Source organism: Anas platyrhynchos, chromosome 15, assembly GCF_047663525.1.
Source record: "Anas platyrhynchos isolate ZD024472 breed Pekin duck chromosome 15, IASCAAS_PekinDuck_T2T, whole genome shotgun sequence".
Classification (NCBI taxonomy): domain Eukaryota; kingdom Metazoa; phylum Chordata; class Aves; order Anseriformes; family Anatidae; genus Anas; species Anas platyrhynchos.
In genome coordinates this window covers 9,923,819-9,941,365 of record NC_092601.1, presented here as the reverse complement: position 1 = coordinate 9,941,365, position 17,547 = coordinate 9,923,819, and the positions used below count along the sequence as shown (strand labels likewise).

Here is a 17,547-nt window from a genome sequence, read left to right as displayed (position 1 = left end):
ACCCATTCCTTACCGGGACACACACATTACCCTTTACTCCTCCTCACTGAGGTGACCACCTTTCCACATGTCTAAGATGATTTGGGTTGGGTCTGGTCACACTTCAGGGTTTTCTATTTAAGTGCTAGGGACTAGCAGGTATAGAGTTCTGTGAAGCGCTTACTTACATGGGTTCTCTCTCTTGCACAGGAAGGCATTTTAAAAAATGTACTGATGCCATCTGATCAGTAGAAAAATACTGCTTATTTCAGTTTATCCTCAAGATGCCTAAAAGGTTCTGTCCTCTTAGAAGTCCTGCGTGAAGTGGAACTGTAAATTTTGATTACCAGGATCTCCTCTAAAAGCCACTGCCTGGAAAGCCACTGAGTGCAGAAGCCTTTAGATCAGACTGGCAGTGCCAATAAACTTGAGGTTTTAGCAACAGACACCCTGTTTTACAACCTGATGACAGAAGTCCACTGCACAGACTGCCTTTCCCTTCCAAAGGGAGAGGATTAAGGCCATTAGATGGAGGTAGGTAACGCAGGGTTTGCAAGAGAACTTCCTGCTGCTGGTACTGGAGCTTGCATGCAGAAGGCCCGTCCCACACCCCTTGTGGTGCTCAGCAGTGGGCACCTCAGTTAAATCTGCACCATGCGACGAGGAACATGCTAGTGAAGGAATGAGTATCTGCTGGTTCTGGCAGCGTAGACCAGGATCATGGAGAGAGACCAGGAAGCTCACAGGGCCAGGGCTTACATGTGTATCTCTCCAGAGCCAGGACTTCGTGACCCGATTCAGTGCAGAGGCCAAAGGAGGAGACATTTACAGCAGCCCAGTGCAGCTCCCAGGGGTGATGACAGCAGCGGGGTGGGAGGCTGTTAAGGGTATTTATTACCAGTTGGTGCTATTAAATCAGCCATCCAGCACAGCCATTCTAGCTCCCTGTATGGCACTGACAGCCTGGAGCAGGAGCAGAAGGATTCCTCCTGATGTTTTTTCCAGCGCTCATTTCACAGAGCTGGGAAGTGGGAACGTGTCAGAGGATGGCTCATTCTGGGTCCCACCACCCCAGAGCATGGCTTGGCATATCATCCCTTGGGGGCTTGGGAAGGAAAGAGGAACATGCTGGAGATGTGCAACATTTGCTTTTGTGTTTTTATTTTCCTTTCCATGTCATGACTCTGTATGTCTCATGGGAGCGCCAAGTGATCAGCCACAAACTCTGGTTGATGATCCCTTTAAAAACAGTTTGTTGTGCTCCTGTGGAAAGCAGACTGTCCTTCAAGTAAAGGCAGCACACACAAAATACGATGTATTTGCTGAAAATGTGCCTTTCGCTCTTTGAAGCTGCCTGTAATTACATATCTAGGGAATAGTTTGATGTTTACATTTTCAAGTATATGGCGGGTTGCATTTAGCATAATATTTTTCATCTTTTCCCTTTCTTGTTGCACTTCTTGTGGTCATAAATTAAATTATGTCATGAAAACACTGAGGACTGAGAGCAAATCACAGCAGTCCTGAAACAAGAGGCCAACCACCAGAAAGGCACTTTTAGGTGGTAGCCATCTCCCATGAGCCTTCGGAAGGAGGTACCAGCTGGCTGTCCCTAACAGTTGCCATTCAGAAGACACTCTGGCTATTTCCCATGATGTTGGATGCCCAAAGGGATCTGCTGATGAGCCTGACATCACTTCTTGGGGAGAAAAGCTGGCCAGCTGCCACAGCCTTTCCCCCCTGCAGCCAGACCAAATGTCTCCTGCTCAGTAAAGCTTGCTTTGGGGCCCTGGGTTAAATTCTGCTCTTGGATACATTCTGAAAACCCTAGCTGGTTTCAAAGAAGGTATTCCAGATTTACACCATCTTTCCTGTGATTAAAAGCCAAACTGAGGTCCAGAGAATAAAATAAATTCATGCTTTTGGTCTAAATTTATAAGGTTCTTTCATAAAGCCTTCAAACAGGATTTATCCTCTGGTTAAAAATACATTTCAGTTGACTTCATCCTTGTCAGCTATTGAACAACATCCTAAAAATCATCTTTTGCTACCAACACAGGATTTATTACTTATATATGTGTATATATGTGAAGAGTACCATGGAAATAATTTAAACTATAAATTTACTTTCTTCTTTTCACAAAATTATTGTGGTTTTACAATTTTTCTTGAACTCGTTTATTGATTTCACAAACATTCTTTAAAAATGTCAATAGAGTAATTTATATTCTTTAGGTTGGTAGATAATTTTCTTCACACCAACAGACTGATAATGCAACTCCACAGCTGCAGACATGAGCTCCAAATAGTGGCCTCCAGAAACTATGCACTGAATCAGTGGGGGCTGTGCTTGTTTCTGCAGGTTAAGTGTCACTCTATGTTAATAACTTTTGGGCAGTACTTGTTTGCATATTTTGGTTTTCAATAGTTTGGTTATTAAAATTGCAGAAGAGTAATGATAAATATAGTTTAAGTCTTCAAATACTTGAAATATTCATTATGCATTTTCAAGGTTTTCTGAAAAAAAAAACCACCTTTTTATCAGATGTTTTTATAGATGGTTAGTATGCAAGCTGTTTTGTGCTATAATGGACATCAGCTGTGATCCTGTTTGGGACAGTATTTAGGAATCCTGGGCACTTAAAAAAAGATAATGCTATTGCATGTTAGTAGGTCTGTCTCTTATTAAGGTTGCTTAACATTTTGCTTTGTAAGATTGTATTTTCAGTTTCTTAAAGCACTGAGCAACTTCAACCATGAGAGTTGCATTTTCTGTGCTGTCTGCTTCAGGCTACTATTTTTTAGCTAAAGAAAGTTTCAGAAGGAGCAGTTCAGCAATTTAGAAACATTTAGTCTGTCTCAGCAAATAGGTAGCACAAGGGCACAGGAACAGGCAACAGGGATGGGGAAAAGTGAGAACCAAAGGGAAGGAAACTGATTTGGAAGACAGCTACTTGCAAGGGGAAAGACAGCTTAAAGGAGGAGGATGGACAAGAAATTACATTGGCTAGTAAGGTCTGCAGATAGGGGAATGACAGAGATGGATGAAAACAGGTCTTGAAAAGTGAACTGATGGAGACAGAACAGAACTGGGTAAGGAAGCAGAAACTAGGGAAGAAAATTTCTGGAGGAACAGACCAAACCTTGGAAGTGGTTTCCAGGGCAACTTTCTTCATTACCTTCTCATGGATTGCGATGAGGCCTGTAGTTCCCTTGATCTTCTTTATCAAAGAGACAAATGATGTTTGCTTTCTTCCAATCTTCAGGAAACTGATCGCCCCAGCCTTTCAATGATAAAGGACAGTGGCTTTGCGATGATACCAGCCAGCTCCCTTGGCACTTGTGGGCACAGCCTGTCAGGTCGCATGGGCTTCTGTATGTCCAGTTTGTTTAAATGCTCCCTAACCTGATACTCTTCCACCAAGGGTTCCTCTTCCCTGCTTCATACTTTCCCAGGAAATGTGTCTCAGGAATATGGGATTCCCGAAGGCTGATCTTACCTGTAAGGACTGACGCAAAGAGGGCATTGAGTACAGCAGGTTTTTCCTGTATCCTTTGCCACTGGGATCCTGGCCATATTCAGCAGTCTGCTCACATTTTCCCTGGTCCTCCTTTTCCTGCTGAGGTACGTGTGGAAGCATTTCTCATTGCCCTTCATAAACCTGCTCAGATTCAATTCTTGGTGGGCTTTGGCATTCCAAGGCCTATGCCTGCAAGCTTGGCCAGTGCCTCTGTTTTCCTCCTGGGTCACCTGTCTCTGCTCCTGTGTCTTGTATGCATTCCCTTTATTGCTGAGCTTAGTCAGGAGCAACTTGTTCATCCATGCAGGCTTCCTGCTGCCTTTCCTTGATTTCCTGCTCATCAAGGCGGACCATTGGAGGAGGTGATCTTTGACAATGAGACAGGAGCTGCAGGAAAAGAAAACATGTCCTGAATGTTAAATGCTGCTTCACATTATAGCTCTGCATCTGTCAAAGGTTTCCTGTCCTCCTGTCATTAACTGAGGCACTTAAAGCAAATTTTTCATAACTCCTCATTTCTTATTTTATAGGTGTCTGTCCTGAGCTTACATCCTGATTGACAGAAATGCTGAGCACTATTTATTGCAACTGAGACGAATAATGATTTGTAATTTGAACACAAAAAGCTTTATTGTTCTAAACACCATGCTCAGAACACCTCAGAACTGCACCTCCAAGTGAGGAGATACTTTTGACCTTCATCTCTCTGTGCCTCAATTAAATGCCATCCCTTATCTCGCAAGAGTTTGTGAAGTTAAATTAATTAGTCATTGTGAAGCCCTTAGAGACAGTAGTGATAAATGAGACAGAAAAGTCTGTGAGGGAACTATTTCTCTTCTGAGATGGTTTGAACAGTGAGAAACAAATAAGGCCAGTACCACACACTGCATAAGAAGTGTATTGGGAGGTGCTGGGCAGCTTTTGGGAGAGCTGTCCGCCCTTGGCACGGTAAGAGGCAAGGCTCCTGCAGAAAAGGACGCTGCCTAGAGATTAGGAACATGGGTACAACTGAAAAATACAAGTGCTGCTACATGGACAATTTTAAATGTTGGCATTTACAAATTTTAAACTCGTGATTTTGGTAATTTTGAAGTGTTTCTACATGTAGTTGTAACAGTATATTTGATACTTTACCACAGCAAATACGCAGTGACATCAAAAGGTTTCAGTGTTTGTCATGGCATTTAGATCTGCCTTTAGTTGGGGATATTTTTACTACTATGCCTTTGTTATTAACACTCAGAAGTTTTTTGATGAGTGAAACTACAAGAGTTTCTCTCTCTGGTAGCACTAGAAATAGACACATTAGAAATAGCACATTTCTCAGACACAATACTGAAGGGGCTATATACCTAATTATCAGTGTTTGACCGTTCTATTTCTGAAGTGAAATACATATCTTAAAGGGTCTCTAATCACACATTTCATTCAGAGCTTACACTGCGTGCGTATCTTGAAGACTGAGAAAAGACAAGTAGTGAAAGATGTCCATAATACAAGTAAAAATAAGCTTTGTTAATAATAGTAGAAAATATTTCCTATAGAATTATGGTACTGTAACCACTGCAGCTTTCCCAGATATTTTCTTACATCCCTCTTCACAGGTTTAAAGTCTAAGCTAGAAATTTAAAACATGAACATGTTCCACTGATATCTTTCAAAAAATCAGATTCTTTAGTGCCAATTTTCAAGTTCTGACCACATCAAGTTCTCTTCAGTCTAAAAGACAGGACATTCACTTCTAATCCAACACCCACCATTCAGAGAGCAAAGTGAGAAACTTCTTTCTAATTGCCTCAATTTTAGAATGAATACATTTCAAATCCAAGTGTACAAGCCACTCAATGAAAATTTTGCTGTGGTCAAAACCCCGTTGTAACCATGGAGTTGACATGCTTTTACAGCAAGGTGAGACTGAAACAAAGAGGTTGAGTTGGTGACTGCACGCTGCCTGGAATTTTGTACTTCAGAAATCCACTGAAACCCTTTCATCTCTGATGCTCTCCTAGGTTGTTCCACAACCTAACCTCTCTGCAAGTTAGAAACCTGCTTCTACTTTAGCTGTAGCCAGTTTACAAACAGCCATTTTTCTGTTCTGTCTCTCTTCCTCTCTGCTATTTACTGTGCAGATACATTTTCCAAGAGCAATCACATCTCCTCTCAGCCTTCTTTTGTTGAGCTAAATGAGCTAAACTGTTAAACTGCCTAACACAAAATGGACTTTTTGTGCCTGTTCTCTTGGGAATGCCCTCTCTGCATTTCCTGCGTTTTGAACTCAACATTTCAATAAGGCTGGCCAGAACAGCAGTCTAGAGAAAGCCTGTCAAATACTTCCCCTGGTGGTACTGCTATTTCCCTGTGTCCAGCTGAAAACCACTTCATTGGCACTTGAAACCCTGTCCTAACTAGCAGAAGGCATGTTTCCCACAGGTGTGGCACACGAAGCTTTACAGATATCTTAAATCTAACATGCCTGCATCTTTTTCCTCTTCTGCTATTGCAGCACAGAATAAACTGGGAGCAAAATTGGTGGGAGCACAAACAATATACACTGAATCTCAGAACCGGACCTAAGCTCTTCCCTTCAGAGTCACAGCAACTCATTCTTTACTGCAAAAAAAGAGCAAAAAAGAAAAAAAAAAAAAAAAAAAAAAAAAAAAAAGAGTACTCAAACACATAAACTACAGGACTAGTAGGAGTAAGAGGAATTATGTAATCTTTAAAATTCCCCTTACAATTTGTGATTACTGCCTAGTTACACTGAGAACAAAACTGTAGCAATGAGCTTCCAAAAAGCTGGTCCTATTTCTGCTGAGTGCATCGGCGTGGTGAGGCTGGGATGGCTGGTCTAGCCTAGCCTGGTCCCCCCAGACACTGCCACTTGGCTCTCTGACAGCAGCCCTGGGGACAGACTTGTGTGAGAGGCTGTGTGAGGCTGTAAGAAGCTCTCTGTACGAGGCTGCATGAGTAACTACATCCTTTCTGTGCTGCCCTGCAATCACTATCACAGGAAGTTTACGCTTTTCTTTCACGACATTTATCCACTGAAAACGATTTCTCACAATTGTGAGAACTGTCAATTTTCACACAATTAAAGAGGACTTGATCTAGTGGAAAAAATGAACGTTTGCACTTGCGCTCACTACCATCCACCTCCTCCTGAGAAACAAATATTTAATTGGACCGGATTCCTTATGATGGCACAAAAGGAAGGAAAATGAGGTACTCAGAAACATCTGGAGCCTGCACTTTCAACTTTTAATGTGACAGGATCAAAAATATTTTCTTTTAATACAATAAGCATCTGGTTGACATGTCAGTATTTTGCAGTCTGTGAGATATTGCTAAAAATGTAACCAGCCATGGAGGTCTCAAGAGGAGTCTGTATATATGGCATGTTCCGGTTGATGACAGAAATAAATCTTTTACATACAATGGCAAAGGCAGAATTGTTCAGCCTACACAGACACAATGAAAAGCAGGATGATCCTAGGTGAAAAGATATTTTTAAGCCTGTACTACTGTTCAGGATTACGCAATCACCTACTTGGCTTAGGAAACCTGGAGGTACAGAGAAGACCAAAGAAAGGGATAAGGTCTTCAAAGCTTTCTAGTTTATTAAAGGTAGTAAAATATTGTCTGAAAAGCCCCTACAAGAGGACTAGAGAACAGTGACTTTACGGAAACATGAAAAATATGACTGTTTCTTGGAGAGAGAAAGACTTTCTTTTAGAGTGACCCAGAGGAAAAACTTTTGTTTTGTGGGGGCTTTAAGCATTTTTCTTTTTAATATTCGTGATTACTTTTTTTCTTGATAAAAACTACATGTTCTGTGGACACAGTTAGGTCCCAGTGCTGTCTGTGGGAGAGACATCTAACCATTCGTATGTCTTCTATGCAACCTCCCTCCCCTTGCAAAAGCATTTTGCCTCTGCCAATGGGTTTCATACAACTGAAATCTCAACTGTACCTACAACATGTACAACAACATATTTCATTTCTGCTCTCTTTCCAAATCTTCCTTTCCTACTTTTTACCACCCAGTGCATTCTTTCCATCAGGTACGGACTTACCAGAGCGGCATGTACCCCGCTGTGTCACATCACAGGGAAGCAGCCAGGAGCTGGTCCAGCCACTTGTTCCACTGGGGCTGCATCCTGCTCTGTCATTAATTATCCAGGGCTTCAAGAACATCCCCCCTTTAACTGCAGTGTTAAATGTCGTCATATTCTGAAAAAAAATGTTAAAAAAAAGCAAAACTAAAATTAACATGCTTCTCTCTTAAATGTGCTTGGAATTTCACTACCATGAACTTTTTATAACTTGCAATCTCTTATTACTAACACATACTTACACTGGGCTGAGGGATAAACATGGAAGTGAAAAAAAGACAAAAATGTACCACAGCATCTTATCTTCGGGTTGTGTGCTACAGGGATACCAACCCAAACTTGCCTGTGATCCTCCCAGCCTGCACAAGAGAAGGCAGCTGGCACAGCAAAGGAAATCTGAACAGGGTGGGTTCAACGTGACCACGTTCCGTCGCACCTGAGGCTTTGCAGCTTCACAGCAGCACAGCGTTCATACACCTTTTGTGGGGGCAACCACGGTTCCATAAGGCAGATGGATGGTTGTAGCTTTGTGTAAAGCAAGCCCGTTTCTTCTCTGAAGTCAGCTAAAAGCTAGATCAGGGAACTCCCCCAAATGGTTCACTGGTGGGCGGGAAAACTGACATTAGCATTGAGTTAGGGGCCTTGGATGAAACAAGCTGCCACCAGAGGTTAGGGAGGCCTGGAAGCTTTGATGTAGCTGGAGCCCAGCTCCTTTGTTTTCTGTTTGTAAAAAGCTCCCCTGTGGAGTTTTTGTTTGGGTTGTTAAAATCTGTTTAACTCAAAGAGCTGACAATAAGCACTTGGGAGCAAAGCCCTCTCTTTGAAAGTCTTTTTGCTGTTCAACTGCATTGGCCAGCCCTGCCAATTTATAGCTCTGTTAGCTCTCGCTGCTCCAAAGGCTGCTTAAGCAAACAATTAGGCTTTGCTGATCACTCTGGGCACCGGAGTGGCAAAATATGCACTTTCTCTATAGCTTAGAACACACTCAGAACAAAAACATTTTCTCCCTTACTGTTCCCTGTGTCACAGTATTAGGCAGCTCAAGGTTTCAGCTTTTAGTAGTCAAGGGCAAGCCACCCTCAGCAAGGGCTTCATTTCAGATGTACCAGGGCCCTGCACAAATAGCAGAGCGAGCATTAAAGGAGGGTGTCATTTTTCACTCACTGTTCCTTGGTAAGGCCATCTCTGTCCAACACCTGACACAGTCAGTTTGGATCCCTGATCAAGGTCAATACACGCTGCCCCTATACGAACAAATTTGGTAAGTATTGCTCAGTATTTCCAAAATAAACTACTGTGGCTTCTGTCTCCTGCTCACTGCATTGCCTGCCTCTTTCTTTTGCCAGGACCTAAATGAGGGGAAAAGCACTTTGTGCATTCAATCCTGAAGCAGGAGAAAGGTCTAAATGCAGATAGAGCTGGTCCTCACGCCCAGGTGACCTGTGTGGTGTCATCCCTGCTTGTCATCCAACCTGATTTAGTATGAGAAAATATCTGTAGAAGAAAGGGAGCCAAACTTGGACAAGTTTTTTGATCAGCTCTAAATGCAACGTTTAGCAAATTCCACCTCTGCTAGATTTCAGACTGTTTTTTCTTCCAGCCTGAGAGATGCAGAGCACCATCTCTCCCAGCAGGTCTGTCGGCCTCTCCTCCAAACCCTTCCCTGCTCCAACTCACTCAGGTTACAGGCTAAAATACTGATGGACACAGCATAAGGACAGAGCATCTCCTCCTTGTTTTGGTACCAGAATTACAGTTTTTCCTTTAAAAACAAGAACATATAGAATAGAATGAACTTCTGTTCTGTAATTCTCTGTTTAAATGAGCAAAAGGGCCTCTTAAGTTTGTCCCTGTGCTCAAGCTCCCTTATGGGTCTGTAAGCACAGCTAACAGCTTTCACTCTCTTGACAGTTAAAGAAGTTATTCGTACTGCAGAAGACATCAGGTGAAAAATCACTATATAGCAGTTGTTTGAGAAAAAAGGAAGGAATTTTGCTTAATACAATTATTTTATCCTGCTTTTATCTACCAAAAATGGCAGCACTTTTTAGAACATTTGGAGAAGGCAGGAGGTGTTTTGTGGGAAGTAGTAATGAAAAATTCATGAAGGATTAAAAATAGTTGGATTTTTTGGGTTTAATTCAGAATCTTTTTATTTCCCCTTAGCTTCCTTCCCTATTTATATTGAATATAAACAAAGAACTTGTTCTAAAATAGTTAGATGAATGGGAATGAACTAGAGAGAAAGAAGTCCAATAATTTCTGAAGTAGGTGGTTAAATTCCAGACCCGGTACCGATACCTCAGTAACGAAGTGGTACGATTTGTTTAGATATTCAGACCACCCACAGACATCCACAGTTGCAAGGAATTTGTATGAGCTACCTAAGAATCTGCCCATTTTCCTTTTTGGTGGCCTGAGACACTCTGGTTGCCTTGAGCTTTAGCTGAGCCTTTTGCTGAGCCTGCACTCCTCTTTCACACTGCTTGAAGAACGTGTTCCTTTAACACGGGGCTGTGGAGACCATGGGGAGATGCACAGAGAGAATGCAAGAACGGATATAACTGCTGGGATCCAGAATTATTTTGCAGCATGCTATCTGGAAGATTCTTCAGCTGTAGCCCAGGAGGTGATGCTAAGAGGAGCACTTAATGTGCAGTTCTCCAGCAGGGCACCCTGTCACGCTTCTACGTGATTCCTTCCAGTTGACCCGGGCATTCCAGGCTTTCAAAAGACCTTGCAGAAATGCGGCAGCAGGAAAACAGAGAAAACACTGCCACTCCTTCGAGCCCTGACAAGAAGGACGCCAGTCAGTTCAGAGTCAGGTTCACATGATGCCAGAGTCCAGGGGAGAGGAGGATGTCTGAGGGGGAGCTTCTCAAGTGCTGCTCCTCCGGCCTTCTGCGACTGCTCCTTTGTCATGCCCGGCATGATTTGGTCCCCCAAGAGCTGAGCAAACGTGCTTTTTTTTCCAACTTTCTTCTATTGCAAGTAAGTTGTATCTGGTCACAGTGACTCAAACAAAAACTAGGTATTTGGTATTTTTATATAAAGTGAAATCAGAAGAAAACATTCTGCTCCTACCTTTGGTTACTATTTCGCTGGTAACGTGTTCAAGGCTCTTTACACATTGCTAAAAAGAAGAACCCTGACTTTGGATACTCATTCAACCTCTAGATTTCAGAAAGGTTTCAGGGTTAATATTATTTTTGCTTGTTTTCTTTTTCTCACTATAAATACGATGAGCAGAAGGATGTTGCCATGGTGACACTTTATAATGTACTTAAAGGCACTTGTTACAGTTATGTACCACAGTCATCTTCGTTTATGTCTGAATTACAAAGACGTGAAAAATCACCACGGAAAGGTACATAGTGTATTACCTTTCCCAGATGTTTACAATTCTTATTTAGTGTACAGGTGACAAATGTTTTGGCAGCCACTATATTATCTGGAAACCTATACTTTTACTACCAGGAGGGGGGAAAGTAGTTTACCAAAATCAATACCCAGTCCACCTGAAGTGTCATCATTACCTGAAGCCCAGCTTTGTAGTACGCTGAATTAAGGATTACAAATGAAAATATCACAGAGCTCTGGCAGTCCAAGTTAGCCATTGCTATACTATGTGCTTGAGGACATTTTGGGGTAGAGCAGTGTGAAATTCAGCAGTTTTGCTTTGTGAGCTCTTTGCCTCTGCAAAAAGCAGAGTTTTTCATGAATTTTGGAAGCACAGAGCCCTAGAACCTTCTCTCAGGATGGCTACAGCCTGGAGGCCAGTGCCGCATGTTAGCTAAGTCTGTGCTGCTCTGAAAACAGCAGGTCTGGAGCTGCTGAGGTGTTACCGTGCTCTGCCTCCTGCCCATCTGACTTTCTTCCTGACATCTGGAAGCTTCCCTGCAGGCTGCGTGCCCAGGCACTGCTGGTGGTTTTCCTGTCCTCCTGGCACACGCAAGCAAGCAAATACCCAGCAAGCTCTGATTTGCCTTGAGTCTGAGCTTGGAGGCTCGCTGGGCGCAGAGCCTGCAAGTCTGACAAATTCTGTCGCTCATCCTGAGCAGACAGCATGGGCTGGGGTGGGGAATTTCTCCAAGAACTTTTAGGTATGTAAACCTCTGGCACACCTGTAGGATGTCCATACTGCTGGTTTGTCTGGGATGGAGCTGAAGAGCTTCCACTAGAGAGGCTAAACTTTAATTAACATCTAATGTTTTAAGTGGATTCAGTAAGGCTTCCTCACCAGCCCCAAAAGGAAATATAAACCACCCTGAGCTTATCACTAGCTAAAGTAAAGCTCTGTACCATTCTGAATCCAGATGGGAAAGAGGAACCAAAGGCCAAAATAGAATTTCAGGGCTGGATGCAGTTACAGTCTGGAGAAGGCTGTGCAAATTGCTTTCTTGTTAGGTGATTGGTAGTGTGCAACAACCACAGTGAATTAATTCCCTGAAATAAGTGCTTGTCTTGAGGTTACGGACTCTGTTACACATCCACATCAGCCAGTGCAACTGTAGAACTGTAGACACTCCTTGCAGGGGCTACTAAGCTCTAGCAGACCCGTGGGGATTTATACAGAATTTATGCGGATGATGTAGGGTGGCCTTCCGTATCAAATGAACACCAGGTGGTGTTCATAAACACAGCCACACAGACATGTATATATATAGTCGCAATATATTGGTATCTACTTTATGACGTATCATATTGTACATGTATTTCTGGAATTTACTCAGGTTTCAGGAGGTTATGTAGACTTTTGAAACCAGCATGTGCAAAAGTAAATGCTTCACTACTGCTTTAAAAAAGTGAAAAGGGTACTAAACTGACTTTCAATACCAAGCTAAAACCCTATCTCTTTTCTGATAACATTCCTACAGTTGCCTGGTCTGTATGCTGTATTTCGGAGTTCTGAAATAGTTTGATTAAAAAAAAAAATCACTGGTTACAAACATTTTCAGTACTTCTGAATCATTTAGTTGAAAAGCAGGTACTCAGTTAATGACTGTATGGGATTTACCTTCCTGTGAAGGTAAAACCTAAACACTAATTAATGTTAATAAGTGGTGTTTAATAGTAAGGTTAAATACTCTCCACAGGATTACAAGCGGGTGTAAATATTCCTGAATGCCTGTGATCAAATGTGGCACTGGCCCGAAAGCAACAGGGATTCCACTGTTACTGCAGCCCACTGTGCTCCAAAAATGTGCTCCAAGTTAACAGCTGATAAGAACAAAACTCTGATTTTAGGAGTAGGGATTGTTTTACTTGTATATGGTGACTTGGTACAGATAGAGTGAAGTCATCAAATGTGAGTGTAGCCACCCATACAACAGCTACTCCCACAGCTACGTCTGCAAGGGGACAGAGCTCTGCTGGGACCATTCACTGGTACCCTCACACAAGTCCTTTTGTTTTGATAAAGCTGAGGCTTCTGCTTAGTATTTAGCATTTGTAACCAGGACAATTACAAAATATTTCTACAACCATGCACTATACTCTTTGATCTTTCTTCTGATGGAATCAATGAGGAAACATCTGTGGACCAAGTCATAAGAGCTCAAGGCATAGGATCAAGTCCTAAAAGATGAGTTCAGCTGCTACTACCAAATAGTAATCATGCTACAGACTGAGCATTTAGCAACAATCTTTGTCTGACATAGCTGAGAAAGCCACATGTACCCCCAAAAGAGACACAAATCCTATTCCTTTTCCGAATATATGCATATACCATTAAGAAACCCCAAATATATTTTGAAATTTTGACAGAACATCTACAGCTTCAGACAGAGCTTTTATCATCTCTCTTTTTAATGACAATAGCAGAGTGGCAATCACTCGCATGTAGCATGGGAAAGAAGTTTCATCTATAGCAGACGTGTATAATAACAATTATTTGTTAAAAAGCTTGTGCATGATCATATTAAAGTATTTTGAACATTTAGTATCAAAGTTAGCACTGTGAACTTTGAGAAACAGAGGAGTTTCATGTCAAACCTTGACTAAGGTCACGAGTACTATCTGGTGACATGCAGAGAGAACACAATAGAAAGAATAGCAATAGCCCTTCCCCAAAGACCCCAATTCACCCCAATCCATTTTGATCCACCACAAAAAAAATAAAATAAAAAAATTAAGGAAACATCATGACTTATAGCTGTGTATGGGACTTGTTGAGTAATATTTTCAAGTCCAAACACCCTTTAACCCTTTCTGATTATTCACAGCCTATGTTTGGACTGAATAGATGCATTTAGCTACACAGTGGTATAGCTATAATGATGGAAAACTGGATCCTGTGTTTTGAAAGCAACAGGGAAATACTTCTAAAATGCCACCTGAACACACAAATGCTGACTAACAAGGAGAAGCAAAAATAAATAAACAAATTAAAAAAAAAAAAAGGAAAGAGGAAAAGACAAAGTGACAGCGATGGTCATGCAGAGGAAAACCATGCTCAGTAGGGCAGGAAGTCTTCAAACATTCAGAAGTTTGTATTTCCTTAGGAAACATCTATAATAGTTCATTCCTAGCTACTCTAAGCTGCATTTGAAGTATTAAACCAAGGCCACTTCAGAGTTAGAATTGGAACAGTCAAAGGTGTGAGCTGACGTATTTTATGACCATGAGTCCCATGAATGGTTGCACTCATTTTTCTCAGCGTTTTAAGTCACTGATGAAAAGGACCTCTCCGTACAGCATCAGAGCTGGGCAGGCTGAGCAGCCTGAGGGAGGCTCGGTCCCACCACCATTGGAGCACACGTGGTGCTGTGCCAGTGCCGAGCTCGATGGGTGCACGGTTCCATTGACAGAGCACACACCGCTCGCCAGCGCTTGCAGGCAGCCTGCAGCTCTGCGCGGCATGGCGGTGCCAAGCAGCCTTTTACTCTCATTTACAAACCACCTTCAAATTACGCCCTCCGAGCTCTGACTGCTGAAACCACTGAGGTACAGTCAAATTGAATTACGGGTTAGGATTTAAACAGGCTGTAATTTTAGTCTTCCGTTTCCAAGTTCCTACATAATCCCCCTAACACGTCCTTGACAGCACGCCTTTGTCAAACCGAGCGCGGGGCCAACCCCCAGGAAGGAGCTGTGTCTGCCCCAGGCCCTGCCCTCGGCCAGGGCTGTGAAACCCTGCCCTGCCCCACGGGAAGGTCTCCATTTCCCCTGTCTGATACAACAGCACCTATACAAGAACATGATGACCAGGAATAGTCTAGTAGAAATCACAAGAGCAAAATGAAATATAAATGTGTTCTGCACTGCAAAATACAAAAAGTGTTTTAGGGTCACTCTCCTGTTGTTTAAAAGCAAATAACCCCTTAAAGCAGGCAGTGGAAATAAGTGTGTACATACACGCACTCAAACATAGGTAGGAACAGACACAAAAGAGAAACAGACTATAAATAAAGAAATAAACCACTCTACCTCATGCTAACTTTTTTCAACTGCTTGTACTAAATCGAAAACAGAAGACACAGCATATTCCACGCAAGAATTCAGGGTATGCTATCTACTCCCGCTGTGACGCACACGCTATTTTTGCGCTCCTAAGTTGTACACATATGCACCACACACGTGCCCTATTTTTATAAGTCGTACAAGTAAAGGAAAAGATCATCACAAAGCTGTTTCCCTCACATAGCAAAGACAAAACCATTATGTCTGCGGCTATCCATCTTGTACAGAAACAGTGATGCTTTTCAGCGCTGCCTTTTCTTGCTTTTTTTTTTTTTTTTTTTTTTTTTTTTTTTTTTTTACGCCATGTTTTAGCAATTTTCAAGTGTTTTTGCAAGTGGAAAAACTGCACGGGTTTTTTGGCTGGGGCTCCATCCATCCAGCGCGTTGCAGCGCGTTGCCAGGGCTACGCCATGTGTGGTTGCCTTGGGGACGGCGGCGCTGCACTGGCTCCCGCTCCGGCTGCTGGTGCCGCTGAGGGCAGGCAATGCTCCTGGTCCTCCAGTGCCCGGCTGCAGGAGGGTGCAAGAAGTTGAGCTGCAATGGAAACGGGCTCTCCCAGAGCCAGCCATGTGCCTGTGGAGTCATTTTGCAGGAGCAGAGGAGTTGGGGCTGCGGGGAGACAGGAGGCATGAGGAGGCAAACTGACTGACAGGGCTGTGAGGGCTCAGGACCCGTGCAGATTTCTGCATCGTGAGCCCTTCCCGTTTCTGTCATGTCAATTGAAATAAGGAGTACAACGGGATGCTGCTACCCGAACTGGGAAAGTGAGCAAAAACCATCTTGAAAAGCATATTGAAAAGCAGTAGTACGAGCGCGTAGGCTGCATCGTAGCAACCCTTTGAAACAAAAAGGCTGTGGCACATCGTCTGCCACTTGTCATGCAGGAATTAATCTGCAAGGCAGCAGGGCTCTCTCTCAGATTACCTCCCAGAAGTACACCAGGCAGTTCTGCTCAGTGCACTAAATATTTGGTAGCTTCAAGAAACTTCATCTTGCCAAACAGCTGCGCAGAGAGTCACAAGATTTTCGCCTTGCCCTGAGGTTTCTCTTCTCTGTGAGCAGTTCCTTTCCTTTCACTAACTTTTAGTGGATACTAAACTGTAGCTGGATGGCAAACTCTTGCGGAAGACATTACAAAACTAACTGCAATGAGCCTTCGAAATGGCTCGGGACTCCTAATTGCTCTGACAATACTTCTTCTGGTATTAGGATAAGTAATAACAACAGATTGGAAATGCTTCTGAGCAGAGCAAGGAAAGAAATAACTGCTCCAAAAGAAACAGATAATGAATGCTGCACTAATAGCGGGTGTCTCAGCTGCCTCTTCTGGTGAAAAAAATTGTTATTATACAATTTCTCCTTCTTACTCAAATAGACTGATTCCAATAAGAATTTGCATTGGCTGACAGTAATCAATATTTATGTCTCCAGCCTCCTTTACAGATGCCCCAGAGTACGCTGGGTAGATAATTTAACTCTTCCTGAGAGCTAAAAAATATTCCATGAAATCACTGGAAGTCATTATCAAATCCGCATTTTGCCAGCCTTCCAGCAAGCTCCACTAAGCCCAGCCTGAGTACTGGCATAGCTGCACGCTGTTGGAGAGGCATTAAAGTATTTATTGATTTTTTAATCCTTGCAAACACCTTCCCCAGTGGAATTTCTGGAATCTTCATCCTAATTTTATCATTTCCTCTTTGAATACAAACTGTTCACTAGATGGTTTCCAAAAGACACAGAAAAGACTGTCCCTGTTTGAGGAGCTGCTAACTGAAGGACAGATCGTTTCATCTCTGTTAGGGAAATCAACACTAGACAGTTTATAAACAAATTGAGTTTAATGTAATCCAATATAAAATAAGAGTCAAATTAATTTCCTATCATTAGAAAGCTCAGCACTACCATTGTATCTGTGTTTCTAAAGTTGGAGCTTTGTCCTTTTTATATCTGGTATTTTGGCTCTGACAAGACCGTATCGTTCTCAGAGCAATACTGCAGATGTCCTTTGTGCAACGTGACCCAGTCTCAAACTCTTGCATTGCCTTTGGCAATCAACAGTGAAATAAATATATACACATGACTCAGTATTGTAACTGTGACTAGTGTGCTAACCTCACTCATTCTTTCTGTCTGTCTATCGTAGTTATTTCTAGGGCACCACACTATCTGAATGCTAAAAATTGTCCTTGCCAGGAGCCGAACCCACACATGCTCAGTTTCTGAAGAAGTAGTGTAATTTCTGGCACGAGAAAACCACTTCTGATTAGGAAGGAGTGCATTTCTCTAACCGAAGGGCTGACCTGCATGGTAGCCCCCAACATGAAGTGGGCTCAACCCAAAATTTGGTTGTAGTCGTAAAATTCTTATAGCTGATCTGGATTTTTCATTTTTTTCTCCCACCCCCACAATTCATTTTTCCATTTTAGTATCAGAGATGGCAGCCAAAATACCATGAAGTACGTATTTCTGGTAGG

At 42.5% G+C, this 17,547-nt stretch overlaps 2 protein-coding genes across 5 annotated transcripts in view; one reads left to right on the top strand and one right to left on the bottom strand.

Annotated features, from left to right (window-relative positions):
* Positions 1 to 17,547, bottom strand: part of LOC101800169 (uncharacterized) — a 421,465-nt gene that overhangs the window by 66,975 nt on the left and 336,943 nt on the right. For all 3 annotated transcript variants that reach the window (XM_072023988.1, XM_072023989.1, XM_072023990.1), the window contains 2 exons: positions 7,574 to 7,730; positions 3,480 to 3,887 (listed from right to left, as the gene is read on the bottom strand). In XM_072023988.1, coding sequence (XP_071880089.1) covers positions 3,480 to 3,887; positions 7,574 to 7,584 — 419 coding nt within the window. In that variant the 5' untranslated portion in view covers positions 7,585 to 7,730. The remainder of the gene's footprint in view (positions 1 to 3,479; positions 3,888 to 7,573; positions 7,731 to 17,547) is intronic.
* SHISA9 (shisa family member 9) overlaps positions 1 to 17,547 on the top strand; it is a 181,427-nt gene that overhangs the window by 56,158 nt on the left and 107,722 nt on the right. The window lies entirely within an intron of this gene.